This window comes from Panthera leo, chromosome F2, assembly GCF_018350215.1.
Source record: "Panthera leo isolate Ple1 chromosome F2, P.leo_Ple1_pat1.1, whole genome shotgun sequence".
NCBI lineage: Eukaryota > Metazoa > Chordata > Mammalia > Carnivora > Felidae > Panthera > Panthera leo.
This window is the reverse complement of record NC_056695.1, coordinates 66592198-66615782: the sequence shown is the minus strand read 5'-3', so window position 1 is coordinate 66615782 and position 23585 is coordinate 66592198. Positions and strand designations below refer to the sequence as shown.

Here is a 23585-nt window from a genome sequence, read left to right as displayed (position 1 = left end):
CAGTTCTTTTCTAATGAGAAAAGTGCTTCATTTTTCATAACTCTTGAAGGCATGGTTCCTTTCATGGTTGAGGAATGACCATCATCTCCCCACAATCACCTTATCCTCCAAGTTCACTTTCATTGATGCAATACAGCAGTAATTGGATATCTGGAGGTTTAACACTCTTTAGAGGTCTCTGACTCCCAAAACAATCTGTGGACAACCTCAAAGCAGTCACTTTCCCCCAGGATGCAATCTTGTTTCCATACAGGGCATGTAATTCTATCTCTAGTAGAAGCTCTAAGCTGTCCAGCCCACCACAATACTAAAGGGCCCCTAAGAATGAGTCAGCTGAGGCTGCCTGATGAGGCCCCTTCCAGCTGAGGCTCTGAAGCCTACAACTGTGATGCAGACAAAGAACAGAGGATGATGACAGGATGATGACCAACTTTAAGTCAGATTCTTCCTCCTAGTTACCTAGTTACCTTTCAGATTTGTCATCTAGTTTCTTTGAAATAAAATTAAAGGAAGAAAGACATCATGGTCCACTTCTAATCCTCCCTTTTATGTAAGCACAGCAATTCGCTCTTTGTCACTGGGGACCTTGCCTTTGTCAGTACCTATGTGCCATTTGCACCAGAAGCCCAGCCTTCTCAAGACCTTTTAAAGAAACATGTTTATAGCATTGTTGCAGTCATTAGGCCAGGGTGGTAGACACTCATCATGTTAGATCTTGGCACTACTGATATTGGAACCAGAAAATTCTTCTGTGAGGGGATGTTCTGTGCCTTATATGATGGTTTAGAGGAATCGCTGATCTCTAGGATTAGAGATCAGTAGCACTCCCTTACTTATGACTACAAAAAATGTCTCTAGATACTGCCAAATGTCCCCAGAGAGACAGAATTGCTTCTGAGACACAGACCTTAGGGAAAGCAAGGCAATAGGGCAGGAGATGACCCCATAATGTCTTTATCTGACTGAACTTCTACCTGCAACCATGTATTCCTGCCCCTCTGGCCTAGATATTCCCTCACACTGATTGCCTTTCTTATCACAGGGTAGAGCCAACCCATCTTCAAGATTGACCCTTGTCCTCCTGATAGTGACAACAGCAGGCGAGGGGCAGCGGTTTCCCCCTAAAAGACTGTTAATCCATAAGTAACTCTGATGGCCAGAGTGAGAAAGGCTTCTCTACAGAAATATCCAGCATTGAGGCCGTTGAGCTGAGCAAAGTTTTCCTGCCCAGATGAGCAGTGCTCAATGAAAAGTCACTGACTGAAACAATCATGAGTCCATTTGTTCACCTCTCCTCTGAGTGTAGTCCCTGAAAGGACTGCCCCATATAGTCTCCCTATATCAGAGCTCAGTGCATGGTGGGCCAGTCACATTGTTTGTACTTCTGAATATATTGTCAGTACCTTCAGAAACGATGGTGCCCACCACCTTAGGGCGCTAGATGTTGGAGAGTCTTAAGGTCAGATCTCCTTAAGGTCAGGTCCCCACCTTCTAGTCACCTTTTGATAGGTGACCAACTCAAGGTATCACACCAACTCAATGCATAATGCCAACTCAACTCACACTAACTCAATGTATAACACAGAAAGCATAGCCTGAGAAAGTTTGTCTTTCTGGAAAATGATCTAACAATATCAATCTTCATTAAAAGTGTTCTCAAAATGCCAACATATAGATAATCCCACGTTTAGAAGACAGGTCATTTATTTTAACCCGAAAAGTTTCACTCATTTTTCAAGAATACACAGTCAGCATACATATGTAAATCATATCAAGATCTGATTCAAGTGGATGTTTTTTCTATTTTCAGACTTATTTGCCAAATGATGCAAATATTCCTATCCATTTAGAATGATGGCCAAACACATATTTCATACATGTCACTGTTTTTAAAAATTTTTTAAATGTTTATTTATTTTGAGAGAAAGACAGACAGCATGAACAGAGGAGGGATAGAGAGACACACAAAATCCAAAGCAGGCTCCAAGCGCTGAGCTGTCAACACAGCCCTGATGTGGGGCTTGAACCCACAAACTATGAGATTATGACCTGAGTCTAAGTCAGACGCTTAACCGACTGAGCCACCAAGGTGCCCCTCGTATGTGTCACTTTAAAATTGCATCTCTGAAAGGATAGATCAATAGTGTAACAGTTCTATGTGTTCTTATCACCTTTTAAGGTTAGCCTGAATTCTCAGGCTTCCTACACACTGACTGGCTATCCTGTTGACCTCCTCGATTAACAGATCTCTGAAAGGGTCCAAGTGGGCAGACGGTCTAAGAATGGAGGAATCAGCTTTGCTGTGACCATGGAGAATGCTAATAGAACAATAAGTACATGGTGAAATACCAAATACTCTTATACGATTGAAACTGTGTTTAAATAGACCCCACAGAGTACAATGCAATATATATATTTTTTCTAATTAGTAGTCTCCTTTTTGCTCTATAAGCATTTAAGTAGATTTTGATTTAAAACAACAACAAAAAAGCAAGATTTAAAAAAAAAAGTCAAATGTATTGTTCCAAGGAAACCATGCCTAAGAAACAATCAACTTAATGAAACAATATGCCACTATCACCCAAGATTCATGTTTAAAGATGTGAATGGCCCCTCTGTTGTGTTTCAAATTGCCCATCAATGTCTACTAAACATGCCCGTGGAAATGTTGCCAGAATCTTTCTGTTTCTGAATTCATGAATAGTACAATACTTTGCATTCATGCTAATTAGTTTCAAAGTACAAATGAGTAACCAGTGAGAGGTAAAAGAACATTGTCCTGAGAGGGAGGGCTCCAGATTTTTCCATAAGCAAGTAAGTGACCCTGTGCAGATGACTCAACAATTAGGCCTCAGTTTACCTGTAAAATGAGGGGACTGGATACATTCAATGTTTCCCAAACTTCAGATTTAAATATGACTTTCATGAATGTTGCCAAACACATATGCTGTCTATGCTGCTAATAGCTCTATTATCTCTTTTCTTTAAATTCACTCATTTTGTGACATAAAAAATTAATCTTAAAGAGAAACTTTATGTTAGAATCATAAATGGAAAATCAATTATCAGTTGATATAAATGTGGATAACTAAATGAAGGCAAAAAGACTATATTAAATTCTAACTAAATACTACTGCCAGCTGAAGGCTCAGATTCTGTCATCTGTTTTCTGATTAAAAAAATCTATTTGCATAAAGAAGAGAAGGGGTTGGGAAAATAATTATCTCAGCCTTTGTGTGCCACACAACCTCTGTTACAACTATTCAACTCTGCCACTGAAGTGTGAAAGCAGCCTTTGACTAAATGTATATGAGTAGGTTGGCTATGTTCCAGTAAAACTTTATTTATAAAAACAGATGATGGGCCAGAATTTGACCATAGCCCATAGTTTGCCAATCTCTGGGTTGAAAGAGTGTGAAAGACATACTATCACGAGGCAAAGAATGACTCAATATGATGAACGGAGAGAGAATTTTAAAAAGAATTCCTTTTTCAGTTGAAAGTCCAACAGGCTTTAATACATTCAGTGTTCCATGTCACCCATTTTGAAAACCCTGGGTTGAATTTCTACCCTCAGAATCTATGATAAACCTCTTCCCTTTATCTTTGGCTCCTTTAACAAAGGCTAGGATTTCTTATTTGTGTAAAGCCTCAGCACATTTTTAAGTTGTCTTTCTGATTCATTGGGATGTCAATGGGAAAGTTTCTAATTTCTGTCAGACCAGTGGGTCTTAACCCTGGTTTCACGTTGGAATTATCTAGTAAGTTTTGCAAATACTTACATCAGAGATTCTGATTTAATAGGATCAGGTTGGGACTCAGTCATTTGTCTATTTTAAAAAATCTCAGGGCGCCTGGGTAGCTCAGTCTGTTGAATGTCTACCTCTTGATTTCAGCTCAGGTTATGATCCTAGGGTCATGGAATTGAACCCCACATCATGTTCCACACTGAACAAGGAACCTGCTTAAGATTCTCTCTCTCTCTCTCTCTCTCTCTCTCTCTCTGTCTCCTCCCCTGCTTTCTCTCTCTCTCTCAAATAATTAAAAAAAAAAAAACAACTATCTCAAATGATCCTGATGTGTATCCAGGGTTGAAAAGCTATCCATCTGTGTTCAGGGCATCTTCCTCAGAGTCCACTATTTCCTCCATAGGTCTTAAGTCTAAGAGCATCAAATTCTATTTAGCTCAAACTATTCCAGACCTAAAAGCCTTAGGCATTCACTTCCATTTGTGTTTCTTGTTAAGCCTCCAGGTGAGGTCCAGTTGAGCTCTCCCGGGTGTCCTGGTTAAGTTTACTGTTCCTTTTATCATTCTCTCTGCTTCATTACCCTAGGAGGCTTGACATCATTATCAGTTCAAGATGTCTAACTGGATAACTCCACTCTCCCCCTCTTCTGTCCCCGCTCTTGCCACTGACCCCTGACATTGATACAAACTAGAGTGAGGCCAGGATGCAAAGGAAAAGAGATGTGGCATATTCTGTAACATACAAAGGAAGAAGATTCTTCCGCCTCTAGAAGGGAAGAGAAATACCCTATAGCTGCAGAGAATTCAAATGAGCTTCCATCAATATGTAAACATTTACCAAGTGCCTATAATGTGCCAGGCATTATGGTAGGTGCTGGATATGACAAGGAATATGACATGGTTCTTGGTTCCAAGAGGTTTACAATCTAGGGAGGGAGATAAATTAGTGAATAAATATAATAATGTATCTTAAGAAGATCTGATAGATGTCTCTAGAATGGAGTATAAGCACAAAAAAGAAACTGGTGTGCCAGAAAATGTTTCACAACCAGCTCTTGGGGCAGGGGAGGACAAAAACCCAATTTGTGCCATGAGCCAATTTCCATAGTATGAATATGAAATCACAGCTGATTTCAAGTTACCAACATGACCTCACTGAACACAGAGTTGGAAAGAGATGCACACAATTGTCTCTTGAAAGCTTGCAAAGTCAGCTCCAGCTTGGGTGACCAACCATCCTGATTAGCCTGGAACCATCACGTCTCAGCACTGAAAATCTCACATCCTAGGAAACCCTGAGTCTTGGGCAATCAGTTGGCGACCTTAGGCCCAACTGGCAGAAAGTCCTCAATCTTTCCCAAGAGGGTCATAAGTGGTTTCAGAGAGGAGATATAGCTTCAGCAAATTCCCTTAAGTAGATACATTCTCCACTGTTGCCAGTGGACTCAACAGTGGGCAACCAGGTGTTTAAGAAATGGAGGAGCATGAGGCCCGTCAACCCCCAAACCCCTTGGCCCTCTGAGGACTCGGGAAGTTACAGTGAGGAGCCTGCTTGCAGTACCCCTCCTCTTCTTCCCCCACTGAACATTCATGGACCCTTCCTAATAAGGTAAATCTGCAGTCAGTGTGCCTAGATTCCTGCAGGTAGGGAGAAATGAAATTTTACCTATGAAAACATGTGACAGTTTATCAGGCTGGAAAGCAGTCACCCCTAAGAATAAACATGCTGGAAACCTTGGTCATCCTGCTGGCCTCATGCTTTTCTGTCTTCAGACTGCCTCTGCTAAATTTCAACCCCTTGGCACACCACAGTCCCTTAGCTATGATCTCTCTACTACTCAAAGGGCAAGATGTTTTAGTAAACAGGGAACAGGAAGGTTTGAGGTAAGATGGGGAAGGAGGAAGAAAAGGAGGAGGTGTCCTGACAGCCTGCTAGAGAAGGGCAGAAAAGCCAATTTCTCCCCTGCCAGCTCTGGATCATCATAATGAAATCTCCCTGCCCAGAACCCTCACAATATATTTTCATGTGGCTTTGTTGAGATATAATTGACATACAACATCACATAAATATAAGGTAAACAGTGTGTTGATGTGAGACACTTATATATTGCAAAATGATTACCACTATAACCTTAGCTAATGCCTGCATTATGCATAACTACCATTTCTTTTTGTGGTAAGAACATTTAAGATCTACTCTCTTAGTAATTTTCAAGTATATAGTACAGTATTATTACCATAATCACCATGCTGTACATTAGGCTCCCAGAATGTATTCATTTTATAACTGGAAATTTGTACACTTTGATCAACATCTCCCCTCTCCCCCACCCCCATTCTAGTCTCTGTTTCTGTAAGTTGGCTTGATATTCATTTTGTGTGTAAGTGTAAGTGTGTGTGTGTGTGTGTGTGTGTGTGTGTGTGTGTGCGCACCACGTCTTCTTTATCCATTCATCTGTTGATGGACACTTAGGTTATTTCCCTGTATTGGCTATTGTGAATAATGCTATAATGAATCACATTGTCTTATTTCATCTTCCCAAGGTTTTGCTACATAGGTATTAGTCTTAGTTCACAAATGAAAAGCAGAACACATGATTCCATTTGACTCAAAAAGATACTGAGAGCAGAATTTGACAACAGTGCCTTTCCTACACTTTTGCTCTGCTCACAGGGAGAGGCTATCCATTTTGCCTTGCAAATAGTGGTAGCTGGCCTTCATTTTCCACTTCACTTCCTATTGTCTCATCAAGAACATTTCTTGATCTCACAGCTATGCAAGGGGTCCTTGGCTTCCCTGATCAGTGGACAAATCACAGGTCTTAGCTGGCGTATCTATAAAATACTAGCATTCTGAGGGTTGGACTGAGATTTTCTACCATTAAATTTAAAAATAATAATTTTGAAAGAGACAAAAAAATTAGTTAATGAGAAGCCAATGGTGGAATTTCTAGATCCAGATTGTGTAGGTTTGAATTCCATCAGTTAGTAACTGTGTGATTCAGATAACTTATTAACCTTTCTGTTTCTTGGTTTTCTCAACTGCAAAATAGGAGGTAATAATGCTTACCTCATAGGGTTTTTGTGAGGATTAAGTTGTTTGGGCCAGTGCCTGGCACATAGTAAGTGCTTTGTATTTTGCTGTCATTCTCATTTTTAAGTGTTAATCCCTTAAATTTCTCTTCAACGCTTGGCCCAGCTTACTACTTATCTGTTAAGTACAAAATGGTTTCTGATTTAGGACGAAATTATGTAATCAGTTATTTTAAAGGTGCCACACAAAGTAACATGTCAGGGGCTCATTCAACACTCCATAGGAATCAGGTCAAGATGGAAGGAAGTAATAAAAATAACACTGAACACTCACCATGTGCCCAGCTTCCCGCCAAGTATGTTTGATGCATATCCTTGTAACAACCCCCAAGACCTTGTTATCTTTCAGATGGAAAAGAGACGCTTAGAAAGGGTAAGGAGAGAAAAATAGCATCATGCCAGGTTCAAGGGTAGACATCTTTGGGGGGATGGATACCAATGTGACCATGAAGAAGTCTCTTTCCCGAACTGGACCTCAGTTTCCCTAACTCTCTAACGACTAAAATCTATGCAGGTTTAGCCCAAATCACCAGCACTGGCTCAAGGTACCATTAACTAGCAGGGGCAACGGTCACTGCTTATGTTGGGCAGAATTCAGGCATGTCTGAGGCTCTCCCCGGCACAACCTTTGCCTGCCTCCACCTTGCTCCTGTTTAAAATGCCCAGGCCACCACCTGGTTCTAATCCTGGCTCTCATTTTTTTTTTTTTTTTTTTTTTTTTTTTTTTTTTTTTTTTTTTTAAATTTTTTAACGTTTATTTATTTTTGAGACAGAGAGAGACAGAGCACGAACGGGGGAGGGTCAGAGAGAGGGAGACACAGAATCTGAAACAGGCTCCAGGCTCTGAGCTGTCAGCACAGAGCCCGACGCGGGGCTTGAACTCACGGACCGCGAGATCATGACCTGAGCCGAAGTCGGCCGCTTAACCGACTGAGCCACCCAGGCGCCCCCTGGCTCTCATTTTTAACCTCCTCAGCCTCCTCCTGATTTCATGTTGGCTCCAAAAGCAACACCATTGAGATCAGTGTAACAATGAGCCCTCTGCTCTCCAGCGCTTCCTGAGAGTCCTCCTGTCTCAGAGCCTGGATACCAAGCAACCACTTTCAAATATTTACCGAGCAAATTGCAGCAAGCCAGGGCTTCTGGGGAACTGCACTGGAAAGAGCAAACAAAATGCCACTCCCGTTACATTTTGATAATACTTCAGGGCTTACAAATGACCCCTACATCCTTATGTCACTGAGCACCTCCTACGTGCCACCAACCAAGTGCTCACTGTAACCTGGCACTACATCCCCAACACGACTGCATCCAAACCTCACGCTGCCCATGCACAGGTGCACCTCGACTTTAAACCTGAGACAACAAAGGCTCAGAGAGATGGGTCAGCTTGCCTGGGGCGCGGGTCGTACAACCGGTAAGGAGCAAAGCATAATTGAACGCTGTAGGTCCCACTCCCAAGTCCACATTACATCGTTGTGTATTGTTTAGATCAATCATGTCCGTTCTGCAGTAGTTCAGTGGCAGGTCACCCCTCCTTATTTGTGTATGTATGTATGTATGTACGTATATATGTGTGTATGTACATACGTATGTATTATGCTTGCCTAACTCATATTTCATGAACGAGCACAAATGTCAACTTCTCCCTAAAAATTCCCCTTCTTCCTTTCAGCGATTTGCACCCAACATGCATGCCCCATTATAAACGGAATTGTCATTGATCTGCTTGCATGTTTACTTCCCTGGGGACAAGACCTGCACTTCATTGATCAAGTCCCCCTCACCAGGGCAGTGCTGGCCCCACAGCAGACCCTCACTACTTGTCTGTTGAAGGAAGGGGAGGGAGGAAAAAAAGAGGCGGAAAGAAGAAGGAAGCGGGCAGAGAAGAGGAACCATTCAGAGGAGATTCTAATTTGCCTGTGGCATATTGCTTTTTAATTAATTCCCATGTCTCTCGTGAGAAGTATATTCTTATTTCCCAGTCTTGATGCTCTTCAAATACATCAGGTCACCAGGACTGATGAGTGGGAGTGGCCTTAAATAGGAGTGCGCTTAAGGCTGGGTCCTGGAACATCCTGGTTACCACATAATACATAGCAACAGTCTGCCAATCATATCCCTCAGCTAAATTTTCACAAACTCCATCCCCAGAGTTTGCTGCAAGCTAGAGGAAGATTTTCTTAAAATGTTCCCTTTGATCCCAAGAGTTAAGCTTTCCTTGACCTGGACCAGGAGAGAAGCCTTTGGTCGGCTGTCTGTGTCACCACTCTGGCCCTTGTGGCTGGTGGGGCAGGGTAGGGGATGTGGTATCTGAATTGGTACAACAGCCAACCTCCCTCCTAGGCACTCGATGTGCTGAAGTTGGCCAGTCTCTGAGTCATTTCACAGAGTGGGTGTTTTCGGCATTCATTCTGCCTCCAGGTTCATAGCATCTCAGTTCATTTTGTATAACTCCTCCTTCCAGAAAAATGGATCATTCATTTCCTTGTTTAAGATGCAGGAACATGGAGACACAGAGAAGTGACAGGTAGACATGCTGGAAGGAAGGAAGCAAGCAAAAACAAGACGGAAAGTTCCCAGCTCATTTTTGCACCAGGCAGTGCCTCTTGTAGAGTTCATGGTATTCGCTCCCATTGTGAGCCTGACTGGTACGTTGGCAAGTGACCCCCCCCCCCCCCCCCCCCCCGGGCTGTATCTCAGTGAGATCCTCACACCCCATGAGGTGCCAATTATCACACTAATCAAATGAGGCAGTTAACAAAATGTGGTGTTGGGTGTCATCCCAGGTCACCTGACTCCGTGCAGCCTGAATTGTGAACGACTTCACTGCCTGGTGTGAAATATGTGTCTGGAGCTTTAGATCCAAACTGCAGGTGATCAATGAAAAACCAGTCCTTAGAGTGCCATTTACAAGGTAGAAACCCTGTGAGCAGGAGACGGTTTCAAATATTCTAGAAGGTTCTTTGCTGATCTGCCTTCCATTATTAATCCTTTACATTTTTTTAAGAACATGCTCTCTGCTACGCTTCATTTAGATGTTTGGTATGAATGACTTCATTTAAATTCTCGTAAGAGACCTATGAGTGGACACTATTGTTGGCCACATTTTGCCATGACAAAACCACAGCACAGAGGGGCTCCCAAACTTGCCGAAGGTCACATGAGTAATAGCAATTATTTCTGGGATTCAAATACAGTTTGGAGCACTAGAGATAGATCTACATCTTACAATCTCAAGTTTGGAAGACATCTCTCAGATATAGATAGATAGATAGATAGATAGATAGACGTAAATCTTTCAAACTTGTCAAGTGGAAATATGCAGAATTGAAAACCTAACCTCACTGTAAGGCAAAAAACCAAGAGATGGCCCAAAGAAGCAGAGGGAAAAATTAGCAGTTCTGTGGCTCCTTATCTATCTGGCCTTTGAAATGTTATCTCGCATAAGCCTCAAATCTTACAAGGCAGACATTGCCCCCATTTCACAGGTGAGGAAATGATCACTTAGAGGTTATTGGCCCAAGTTCACATGGCTGCTAAGGGATAGAACCACATTCAAACTTGGATTCATGTGGGCTCAAAGCCCAGACTTCTATAATCATTTTTATTAACATCTGACATCTTGTCTTTTTAATGTGTCCCTTGAGTGTCAGTGTAAATGCTGTTAAACAACAAATCAAAAGAAAACAAAAAAGGAATGTTGTTCTGCCTCTATTTCGCCTAAAGTTGAAAGCAAGTGGAACATTGTGTATTTGCTCAAATCATCACAGTCCTATCTGTCCTCATACTGGAGTCCCCTGTACCCTCATTTTGTGCCTGACTCATATTCCTGCAGACCTGCTTTATGTGGAAGTTCTGCTCCATGGCCTCAGGTTTCAAAAATGAAATCTGATGGGCAAATGGGCCTGAGGTCCCAAAGTCAGCTGCCTGGATCACTAACAATGAACAATGAACGGTGGAATGTCCGCTCCGTATACATTCCAGAGAAGATGGTTACCCAGCTCATTAGAACAAGCCAAGGACACCCCTTGCATCAACACTGGGTGGCACTGATGAATAATATGTCCTTTGTGGAGGCAGTCCCAGCCACGCAGAGGGGGAAATTCCTAACAGCCTATTTTCTCGCCTCCCTCCCTGCCTTTAAATAAGTCCCATCATGTGATCTCTTTATTCTGACATCAAATAGCCTGCTGTTATGAGGAACAAGACTCTTTGGATTAGGAAAGATAACCAACATGGCTAAGAGTGGTCCTTAGAAGGAACCTACGAACTCCTAACTTCCACCTGCCTTGATGGCAGATTGAAGTGTGTCAGATGCAGACTTGTACACTAATTTTTTAAAGATGACATAAACGTATTGCCTTATAGTTCTATAGGTTGGAAGTCCAACAGGGTCTCACTAGCTCAATGCTGCATGTTCAGTTAAGCAAAAAAGAAAAAGTTGTCTCCACGTCATCTTTGCTCCTAACGTGTAGTTCAACATTCTCCCACTGCCCTCCCCACCCCCACCCCCCCAATATCACTGTTATTTGGGGACTAAATGACACTTCATCTTTTGGCCTTGGATAAACTAGATATGTTCAGAGGGTCCCCCCCCCCTTTATTTTTGGCTCCTTTAACTCTATTTTTGTATCAAGGACCCACCTCACTAAAACAGTAAGGGGATGAAGGACGGAAGTGTCTCTTCATACTTGACAGAACGAGTCTACCCCTGGCTCCCCCGCAGCCATCACCTGGCCAGGGGATCTTAAGCAAGTCTCCACAGGGCTTCTGCAAGTCCTGGCTGCATCTCTGTGCAACTGAGGAAAAAATGTGTCTCTCTGGGGGAGAAGCAGCCCTGCTGGCTTAGCAAATGTAATCCCAGCTGGACTCCAGCCCCCCTGCCCCTCAGCCAGGGCACAACCTCCCTAGCTATTCACAGAGCCCTGTGCCTCTGTTTCAATTTACGTGAGGTGGGGCAAATATAAGTGTCCCACCAGATTCTTTGCCCTGATGAGGCTCAAATGACATCAGAACGGTTTATGAACAGCTTATTAAGAGGAGATGTGTGCTGCTCTGGTTCAATGGCACCTCACTCCCCGAACCTTCCACAAAATCCTTCTAATGAAAAGCAAAGACACCATTCACTCTTCTGAGATTGCCATTTGCCACTCTCCCACACTCAGAGAACTTGATCAACAGGCAGGACGGGCTCCATAGTGTTAGCCTGTGCAGGTGCACAGACCCAGCACTCAGAAAGGCCTCGCGCTTGCTTTAACGCTCTGATGTCACCATCTTGAAGTTCTAAATCCATTTGGAACAAGGACCCTACATTTTTATTTTGCATTGAGCCTTGAAAATTCTGTCGATGGTCCTGCCAGCAAGCCTTCAGTGGCACCAGATAGCTTTCTCACACCACACAAGAGATTTGGAAAGAAAAAAATGCTGCACATAAAGGCCCCCATCCTACTTAGAGCACGAGGCAGGATGGTGCATGGGACTGAGAGCATGGGCTTTAGGAGGCAAACCATGCTGGGCTTGCCGATATCCCGCAAGTGTTCAGACACCTTCCTTACTTAACCTGCCTGATGTCCTTCTCTGTAAGTTTAGACTCCTAATGGCTACTCTTCCGGGTTAATAATGAAGAAAGGTCTGTAAACGAAGAAATTGTCTGGCATGTGGCAGGTGTTCAAGAGATGTAAGTCCCCTTCCCAGCATGCTTCAGAAAGAGATACTTCAAAATGGGCTGTGCAATGGAGGGATCCCATAAGGCAGAGAGATGACTGGCGGCCCTAGAAGATCCCTTTGGCTCTAGGATTACATGAATCTCTATTAAGAAAGGCCTAGAAGTCAGCCCTCTTCTATTCTGTGGATATTACTCAGAACACTTTTGGTTGCAAGGGCAGAAACCCAACTTACTAACTTCGAGAAAGTCGTAGTTCATTAATGAAAATGGGAAGAGCTAGGAAACAGGCATTGCTGCGTCCGAGGATTTATACAGTGGTATTCAGTCTCTCTTTCTCTCTCCATATTTCCACTCTTTTTGTCTCTGCCTTGCTTCACTCTGAACTCATGTCCCTTCGTGCAGAGGATAAAATGGCAACCAGCAGGCCTAGACTCACTCTTTCAGCTGAACAAGCCCAGTCAGAAGACATCTCTTTCTCTCTCTATCTCAATATCAACCAAAGAAAAGACTCTGCTACTGCTTGGATTATACTCTACTCCTGAACCAGTCACAGTTGCCAGAGTGGCAGGGTTTGTGCCCACCCAAGGGCGGGACAAGGAGGCTCAAGCCTCATGACTGACAGCCCCCGTGAAAACACATAAAATGGGGGAAAGGGAAGCCCTCCACCAAAGGAATAGCAATGCCAGACAAATAAGTACAATATGTCTACTGTGCTTTATGTGGTTTATTATGCCTTCCCAATGGGGGCCAAGGAAAACGAAAGGCGGGAGAGGGGAATTGGGTAGGTGGTGTAGACAGTAGCATGATCACTCCTTCATTGAAGGGTGGGAAATAAGTGACACGTGTCATCAAAGATAATCTCTGTGAGGAAAGGGAAAGAATTGCAAAAACACAGGGTAGGTTCAAAGCTAATAGTTGTGTCACTGCAATTAACCTCACATCTTTAAATTTTTAATAGTGATGCATTTATTTTTATGTTGCTTTTGTTTAGGCAACCAATATTGTTTTTCCATTTTAGTGCTAATAGAAAATTTCCTTTTAAAAATAACTTTAAGTAAAACCCAGCTAAGTCAGCTGAAAGAAAAATTGTAAGCAGATAATAATAACATAGACTTAGGTAGCTGTGGACAAATTAGTGCATCTATTATACCAATGACTGAAGTAAAAGGAGAAGCCCTAACTTAGTATACGAACAGAACTTTCTCTCCCCGAGGAACAGTAAAAACCAGTAACTCTGCTATTTCTGGTCAGTAGGTGTCTCTGGCAAACTAAATGTTATGTCTCTCGTTGTGTGGATGGCAAAGCTTTAGCCCAGGTCACCAAATGGATGCATCTGTCATAAAATCTTAGAACCCTCAGCTTCTGCCTGGCAACACTTACTCCCTAGACACACTTGTGTCTCATGACAAGAGGGTAGAACCAGCATTCCAGGACATTGGCCCACTGTATTATTCTCTGTTTCAGAGGCAGTCACACAAAGGTAGGCTTGATGTCCAAATGTCTCAACCCAGAGATGGCCAGGCTGATTGTCCTTATGAACAGAGAGGCCCATTCTCAGTGGTCATCCAAGGCCAGCTGGCTCCAAGGAGTACCAGTCATCTCTCTGGGGCCAGAGTTTCCCAAGCTGATTTCCGCATGTACCTATGTATAAAGTGGCAGCTGGTCCCTCATTTGGATGACTTCTTCATCTTCTAAATAGCTGCCAACAGCAGCCAGAGATAATTCAAGAATGCCCATATTGTCCAGTCCACTCACCTTTTCAATTATTTTCTCCAGGCCAAAGCGAGAAGTCATCAAGGTTTTGATGTGGATCAGGATGCCAAAATGCTGAACAAAGCCTGCAAAGGAATGGGTATGGAATCTATTTTGTTTTTAAATTTACTTTTGAAGTTGATTATATTTGATCTCTTGTCCAACTTTCCCATGATCTTAGGAAGATGACCTCCCACTGATCTTGTACATTCCGAACTAACCCAAGTTAATTACCTCTAGGGTTCTCTTTGTAAAAGATACCCAAACTATAATCAGATCCTAATGCTTTTCAAGGTCCAATAGGATAGTTAAAAACTGGATACTATGACATTGAATCTGACCTTAAGGTGAAAGAAACTTCATGAGAAGTGTAGTTATGCAATCCTAATGTCATCCAAGTCTCTCTGGTCCCTCTCATGAGAGGTGGTAGGGCATTAGGTCTGATGAAAGCTGGATTAGGGATCTGGAATGGCATCTAGAAGTAGATCGAGTAAACATAAAACAGTGGCCGAGGTCAAGAATCAAGGGTCAAGGCCAGGGAAACTATTTACATCAATGCCTCAGGTAAGTGCATAGCCAAGAATAGGAGACTGAGAAAGAGATCAGGAATAAGGTAACCCCAGTAACAAGGTAAGATGAAGGGAAGAGCATCTAGGAATAAGACCATGAAGAGAGGCTCTGAGACCCAAGGAGATCACTGATGAAAAATTTCCTAGTCCCAGAAATCTGGGCTTTAGTATATGCACAGGATCGATAACAATCATTATTAATTCCAGGACATTTTCACTGCCCCCAAACGAAACCCTATTTCTATTAGCATCCACTCCCCACTCCCCCCTCCCTTCAGGCCCAGGCAATCATAATCTACTTTCTGTCTCTATGGATTTGCCTATTCTGGACATTTCATCTAAAGGGAATCATGCAGTGTGTGACCTTTTGTGTCTGGCTTCTTTCACTTGGCATATTGTTTTGCAAAAACAAGTGCTAGATTTTTACTTAGAAGTAAATCAGTGAAGATTTACTTTCCTAGGAATGGGTACTTGTGGTAGAACAAATATGACCGTAAATTCTTTGAGACTCCACAGAAAGAACTAAGTTCTAAGAAGACATATTTCGCTTCAACATAAGGAACTATCTGAATATAGAATAGTCTGTCTTGCCCAAGAAATGTTGGAGAAGTCCCAAGGGAGCTGGGGCTGGAGAAGACCCTGTAGGAGAGTGGTAAAAGGGATTTCTATATAGTAAGTGTTTTGGAATAAATCAGAGGGAGAGGGAGCTGGAAATGAAGGATGACAACTAGCTTGCTTGGTTTGGGGGGGCATCAGAGAAAAGCTCAGCAGAGAGAAGCTGTTTCTTGCTCATATCCTGACCTGGCTCATGTTGTATTTGGACAACAGCTGCCGGGAGCCATGTTTGCCTGGAAGTGGCAGGATGTTTATAGTTCTTAGTTTTACTGAGTGGCTGAGCCAGCCTCACAGGTGCTTCCCTGCTGCCTCTCAAGTGAGGTCCTGACACCTGGATGTGGGTTGGAGACAGGAGCAAAGTGGGTGTGGGAATAACTCAGCTGCAGTTAGTGATACATCCCTGTGCTTTTAGCCACTCAGTGCATTCAACATAGAGTACCTACTGAGTGCCAAAGCCACCCAGTGTTTTCTTCTCCCTTTTGGATGTGGCTTGAAGGTGGGACCACTGTTGTGCTGATTACTGCTGTAGAGCCCCTTCTATGCGCCAAGTGCTAAGCTGGTCACCGCATACACATCACCTCGTGTAACCCTTTCAACAACCCTATAAAGTTGTATTATAACAACTTAACAGAGAGAATGCTGAGGCTCAGAGGTTATTCTCTGAAGAGAATGCCTTAAACCTGACAGCGTATGGACCCGACACCCATTATCCTTTCTGAAATGTAAAAGGATGCTTGTCATTCTCCCTCAAAGAAACACAGAAACAGTCTCTCTGAAGGAAAAGTTGCCATGAAGATTACCTTAGTTCTAGTTCATGACTTCCTAAAATGTAACGTGCTTTTGAGTCGCCAGGATGTTAACACGCAGATTCTGACTGGTAGCTCCGAGTGGTTTCTGAGATCCTACATTTCCAGTAAGCTCCCAGGTGATGCTGATGCCGTAGATCCTGAGACCACGCTTTGGGAGCAAGGTCTAGTCCATCTGAGAGCCACAGAGGTTAACGCTTCTCAAGACACACCGGAGTGGAACCAGACCTAGAACTGGGATCTGGTAACCCTGAGCCCAGTTCCCTTTCCCCTCACCAGGCATGGGAATGAACTTCGGACCTGGGTTTGAGCCCCTGCTCTGCTACCTACTGGTGCCCCATTTCAACTGCAGAATGGGCTAATAATGCCTCCTTGCAGACAGGCGCTGAGGCAGAAGGCAGCACTGTCTCAGCACGACTCTGGCCCTCATTACATGCTAATCTGCTCCTTTTAAAGGATAAGCTCAGATCCAAAATCCCCACAAAGCCAATTAGATCAGTATGGGCAGCAAAGAGCACCCCCACCCCCAGAGTGGCCTTTGCTCTTTACTACTGAGAGTGTACCAGGGTGAATGGTGCTCCCCCCAAAGATATATCCACCCAGAACCTGTGAATGTGACCTTAACTGAGAAAAGGATCTTGGCAGAAGTAATTAAGTTAAGGACTTGAGAAAGGATGAAGCTGGATTACCTGGGTGGGCCCTAAATCCATTGACTAATGTCCTTAAAGGAGACAGGAGAGGGGCACCTGGCTGGCTCAGTCAGTGGAGCACGAGACTCTTGATCTCGGGGTTCTGAGTTCAAGCCCCACACAGGGTACAGAGATTACTTAAATAAATAAATAAAGATTTTAAAAGGAGAGAGAGCAAGAGAGGCAGAAGCAAACACTCAGGAAGAGGCCACGTGAAGCAGAAGCAGAGAGTGGAGCAATGTTCCAGATGCCGAGCGAGGGACTGTCCGCAGCCTCCGGATGTTAGAACGGGCAAGGCACAGATTTGACCCCGGAGCCTCTGGTGGGAGTGTGGCCGACATGATTTCACACGTTTGGCCTCCGAATTGTGAGGGAGTATATTGCTGTTTTAAGTCACAGGGTTTGTGGTGATTATTATAGGAGCCTCAGGAAACACAGTAGACAAGTACCCTCCTTGCCACGCAAGATTCTCCCCCACTCGTTGCTTCCCCTGCCTTCCCTGCACTCCCATTTTCAAAGGAGACACTGAGGGACTGGGAAGCCCACAGCCTGCCCCCCCTCCGCAGCTCAGCCAGGCCCCTGGGGCTGGCATGAGGGGCCTGTGGGGAAAGCGGAGACCCCCACCGCCGCCCACACACCACTCAGATCACTCACGTGGCACATGGGCCCCCGGTGTGAAGCAGAGGGCGTTTCACACCCAGCGGCCTCCATCCTGCTGAAACTCAGCTGTCTCCTCCCAGAAAATTGCTGGGAGTGCAAAAGCGAGGAGGCCCTCTGGCACCCCCAAGGCTAATTATCACCCTGGGCCTGACCTCTACTGTATAATTACTCTGCAGTGTCCAATGTACAGTTGGGGCAGAGGTTCCTTCTTGTTTTCTAAAAAGTCTTTCCCAGAACTACTGGGGACTGGCCCCAGTGCCTCAAACCATTGTAAATGTTTACAGGAAACCGTTCAGCAGCACAGACTGCTTATATGACACACATATTGTGAAATGTAAAATGAGGTCATTGTTCAGTAAATCGCTTCTTGGTCGGGTAGTGGGAAAGGCTCCCAGCATAAACCTGAGACCAGATTCAAAGAGCTTGAGGGAAATCTAGTCATTTCCAGGCTCTCCCCCCAACCTCCAGGGTGATGCTAAGCCATCCCGGGACGGCGTTGGTCTCTGGTCTCACTTTCTAATGCATTCCAGGAAGGAAAATCTAAAAAACATTATTTTTAAAATTTTAATTCAATTTGCCTGAATTATCCTGCTATGGGTGGACTCTGGCATCAGAGTAGATTTCCTATTGATCCAAGCAGCAAGCGCAGCTTACACGAATGCAGGGACAAGGTTCCGTCATGATGCTATGCAAACGTCTCATTCAATCATTCAATCATTCACATTTATATGCATGAATTTAAATATCCATTCATTCAACAAGTCATCTGATGAATTTTGAGAGGCTTCTATGTGGATACAGCAGTGAGCAAGTCCCTCCTCTGTCCCATGGGACTTGCAGTGTGGCATGGCAGAAATGGGACGGAGAACAGACCATGTGAGGGACATAGAAGGTGGAGTGACTCCTCCGTTCCAGAAAAGTCCAGTGAGTTGAGTCCTGAACGAGGAATGGAGTGAAGGTGAGGATCAAAGATAAAGGTGTTCCAGGTAGAAGGAAGAGCCAGAGGTGAGAAAGAAAAGTGTTGCCTGTTCTAGGAGCTGCACGTGCTTTATGGAGAACCCAAAAGAGCATGAGTGGGAGGGACATGACTTTGAGAGGCAAGTAGGAGCTACTCTAAAAGGCCTCATACGCCCCACTGAAGAGTTGAGACTCTATTCTGGGTTTGTAGGGCCCTTTATTACAAGCTTTGATACAGGTGAGCTGCCCATAAGCAAGCACATTCTAGGGACAGTGCATGCCGGCTGGAAAGGTGTGTATAAGGCAGGAACCCCATTTAGATATCAGTAGTTCCGCTGAGCAATGTGACAGAGGTGAGGGTGGAGAGAAAAGGGTGGATCTGAGAGATATCAAGGAAGTAGAATAGTGAGGTCTTAGTGGTAACTAATTGGAGTGGGGTGAGGGGAAAGAGCGAGCCAGGGATGAGCCCCAGATTCTGGCTGGCACAATATAGCGAATGGGCCACCTGGGAAGCAGGAAGGCTCCTTTTAGGGATAACACCTGTAAGAATCCAGACCTGAGATGCAGAGGCCCTGGACCTGGGCAGGAGCAGCCCTCACAGAAAGAAAGGGATCGATTCAAGAGATTTTTACCAGAAAAAGAAACCCCTTCTGAGGTGAGAATTCTGGCACTCAAAAGTTAAAAAAAAAAAAAAATGTCACAGAGGAAGTAATTGGATACCCCTTGTAAAGCTGAAACAGCAGGAAAAAATTAAGAGGAACAACATAAATAACAGAGCTGGAAATGAACCAGAACGAGGCAGGCAATTAATCACTGCTGTTCTTATAGGTGAGCTCATCCTAGAATTTTCTATTTCTCCATTTGGAATCAAACAGCTAGGTCCTCCCAGAATTATAAAGGTGGAACTAATCCCTGAGACTAAGTGAATAGTCTGAGGACACAAAGTTCATGGCTGTGCCAGGACAAGCACGCAGCTCTCTTATCCCTGTCTCCCCAAATACTGCCGTGAGGACTGATACCAGAATCGAGGCAGGGGTAGAACACCTCAAGCCTTCACCAGCAAAGAAATAAGGGGAGTCTCTTTGTTCCCGTCCCTCTGTCTGTGGTTATGTCCCCCTTCCACAGTTTCCCCACACCCATGACCCAGATTTTTCTTCCTCCCAACTCTTCTATGAAATGCATCTACCATCTCTTGTTTCTTGGGGATCCTGAGCTCTCAGCTGGGTAGGAGCGATCACACAAGTTCAACTAAGTCAGTTCCAATCAAAAATGACCAAGCACATGCTAGTTAGTCACAGGGAGCGGCCATTAGGAGTAGGGCTGGGAAAAGGCCAATGCAGGATTCTCCAGACTCTGGCTGTGAAGACCTTCTTGAAGTCTTGAGACACTGCTGAGGATAATGGGTACATTAGTTTCCTAGGGCTGCCATAATGAAGTACCACATACCAGGTGGCTAAAAATAGCAGAAATTTATTGTCTCCCAGTTCTGAAAGCCAGAGTCTCAAGTCAAGAAGTCAGTAGGCTATACTCCCCCCTGAAGGCACTAGGAAGGACCTGTTCCAGGCTTCTACCCTGCTTCTGGTGGCCTCAGGAGTTCCTTGGTTTATGGATGCATCTCTCCAGTCCTCTGTCCTCACATGGCACTCTCCCTGTGCCTTTGTTGCCAAAGGTCTACATTCTGTAGCAGGCTTTCAAACCCCAATCATTCAGCTACCACCTTCCATGATTTTTGTCAACCTGAGCACTACTGAGTCAATCTACTCATTCAACCCCTGTCCTTTACAAAATATCAGCAAAATCATGGGTTTAATGACTCAGTGATATCTATATATAGTTGACCTTTGAACAAAACAGGTTTGACCCTTGAACAACACAGGTCCACTTATATGCAGAATTTTACAGTACAGTACTGTAAATGTATTTTCCTTATGATTTTCTCGGTAACATTTGCTTTTCTCTAGTTGACTATAATAATATATGATACACAAAACATACAAAGATGTGTTAATTGACTTTATGTTATCACTAAGGCTTCTGGTTAATATTAGGCTATTACTTGAGTACTAAAGTTCTGGGGGACTCAAAAGTTATACATGAATATTCTACTTCAAGGAGACTTGGCACCCCAATCCTTGTATTATTCAAGGGTCAGTGGTATATACAGTCAATGCCATATAGTCCATAAGGGTAGAAGAATTACTTGAATCCAGGCTGAAGAATCTAATTCAGGGTTTGCTGGCTAAATAGACTTTCTCATTCCCACACCTGCAATCCCTGGATCAGCTTTCCAATCCTGTCTCCATGTTCTTGAAAAGGATATTCTCCCCTTATTTCTTATTCATTATAGTTTTTGATACTGATCAAATTGCCTACAATGAGCATGTGGTACTTTTGGAACATCAGAGGAAAAAACTTTTTAGAAAGAGTGTAATCTAAAAATGTAAGAGTCAGGGAGCACCTGGGTGGCTCAGTTGGTTGAGTGTCTGACTTCGGCTCAGGTCATGATCTTGTGGTTCATGGGTTCGAGTCTTACATGGGGCTCTGTGCTGATGGCGTGGAGTCTGCTTCAGATTCTCTCTCTCTCTCTCTCTCTCTCTCTCTCTCTCTCCCTCCCTCCCTCTCTCCCCACCCCTGTTCATGCTCTCTCAAAAATAAATAAATATAAAAAAAAATTTTAATGTAACAGTCAGGAGCTTAAAGAGACAGTTAACCATCATGGTCCCAATTTGGACTTCTCTCTTGACATTGACAAGTTTAAGGGTGGGCTTCATATTGTAGCAATGTGGACCTATATTTTATTCTCTTCTACTCAGTTTTAAGTACCTGGAGGCCAAGGAACAGACCATACTTTTTTTTTTTCAGATTTTTCAGTTTTATTGAGGTGTAAATTCACATCCCATACAATTCACCCTTTAAAATGTACAATTCAATGGCTTTTAATATACTCACAGATATGTGAAATCATCATTGCAGTCAACTTTGAACATTTTCATCACCTCAAAAAAGAAACCTCCTACTCTTTAGCTGTCACCTCCCTACCCAGCCCATCCCCAGACACTAATCTCCTTTTTATCTTTATAGATTTCCCTATTCTTGACTTTCATATGAATGGAATAATATATATACGTGTTCTTCTGTGACTGGATTCTTTCACTTAGCATAATGTTTCAAGGTTCATTCAAACTGTAGCATGTATCAGGACTTCATTCATTTTTCTGGCCAAGTAATATTCCGTTGTATGGATATACCACATTTGTTTATCTGTTTGTTCACTAATGGACATTCAGGTTGTTAGAAACCTTTCAGCTATTATGAATGATGAAGAAACAAACATTTGTGTGCAAGTTTTGTGTGGCCATTTGTTTTCATTTCTCTTGAATACTGGGAGTGAAATTAAGGCCATACTCGTTTCTCTTTCCACTGCAATGTCTAGCACTGTGCTTCATGCCATGTGAGGCCTCCATGGATATTTGTCAAGTGAGTGAAAAGAACACACTTTTCCACGAGATAGTAAAGCTAAGGGATGCATCTAGGCTCCACTGAAGCCTCTAACCAATGCCCCAGCTTCCTTGGAATTGAGTAAAATCAACCTCCATCTTCTTTCTTGTTCACTCTTGGCCTTGTCTCTTTCTCCTGCACTTTAGGAACCGATGAAGCAGCCATCATTGAAATCTTATCAAGCAGGACATCGGATGAGAGGCAACAAATAAAGCAAAAGTACAAGGCAACGTATGGCAAGGTGATTCCAAGCGTCCCTGAAAACGGGCACACAGCCTTGGCCTTGGAGGTCTCTGCTTTCTCTACCTTCCCAAGGCAGCAGAGAATATCTTTAAAGCTTTAATCAGTTAGCTCAAGAGCAAACAAAAGTAAACTACTCTTTACAATTTTAATTGATTTCAGAAAAACTGAAATTGCCTTGTTAACTTCATAGCCTATATAATCAATATTCTTTAACTCCTTTTGAAAACTGACTTCCTTTTCCTAGTAATCCCTCTGTCATTTTCCCATTGATAATTCTACATACTAACTTACAGATAGGCCAATAACTTGAAAATCAGTTTTCACAGGTGGGTCTTTATACAAGAATTCTTCATTTATCCATCTGTCTTCAAGAATGATATGTTCTTCATAAGTGATTGTTATAGAACACTGAAAAAAACCTCCATTTCGTCAAGCATGACCGCTTTTTTCTTTCTTTATGTGTCTTTTCTTTCATTTGTTTTGTTGTTGTTGATGTTATGTATCGATTTTTTTAAGTATGCAGTAGGCTTTCTATTTTCTTTATTAATATAAGATGAACACAATTTAACCTTTTCTTTTTTTTTAGGTTTTTTTTTTTTTTTTTTTTTGAGACACAGAGAGAGGGAGAGAGAGCAGGGGAGGGGCAGAAAGAGAGGGAGAGAGAGATCCCAAGCAGGCTCCGCACTGTCAGCACAGAGCCTGATGGGAGGCTTGAACTCATGAACCATGAGATCATGACCTGAGCTGAAATCAAGAGTCGGATGCTTAACCGACTGAGCCACCCAGGTGCCCCTACAATTTAACCACTTTTTACTGTCATTAGAATTATCAGCGTGCAAAATGAATATTAATTATCATGCTATATTCTAATACATGTTTATAAAACCTTTACAGTTTCAATCCCTCCATGTATAAATAGATATAGAGATGGGTTTTCTTACTTATTTGACATTGGGCAGACAATAATCTCTTTAGGCCTTGGTGTCCTCACATACAGAATGAAATGTAATTCTCAGGTTGCTGAGAGAATCGAACAGGCTAACGGCAGCACGTATCAGTAAAGGGAAGCTATCCTAGGTACGATTGTTTCCATTTTATAGAGAAGAAACCTGGAGCTCCTCTGTTTCCATGACTCAAGCAAAATCACACACTTAGTAAGAAAAAGAACCGACACTCCCATCCCAGTCTTCTGACTCCAGGGCCAATGTCCACTCCTGAAGAACTCATTGCCACGAGAGGAGCTATTTATTTCTACACTAAATGGCCCACATGGCTGCACTTTTATAG

At 43.2% G+C, this 23585-nt stretch overlaps 1 protein-coding gene across 1 annotated transcript in view; it reads left to right on the top strand.

The window, feature by feature from the left end:
- Positions 1 to 23585, top strand: part of ANXA13 (annexin A13) — a 50677-nt gene that overhangs the window by 9295 nt on the left and 17797 nt on the right. Inside the window, exons 3-4 of the mRNA XM_042924236.1 lie at positions 14286 to 14361; positions 22202 to 22296. Coding sequence (XP_042780170.1) covers positions 14286 to 14361; positions 22202 to 22296 — 171 coding nt within the window. The remainder of the gene's footprint in view (positions 1 to 14285; positions 14362 to 22201; positions 22297 to 23585) is intronic.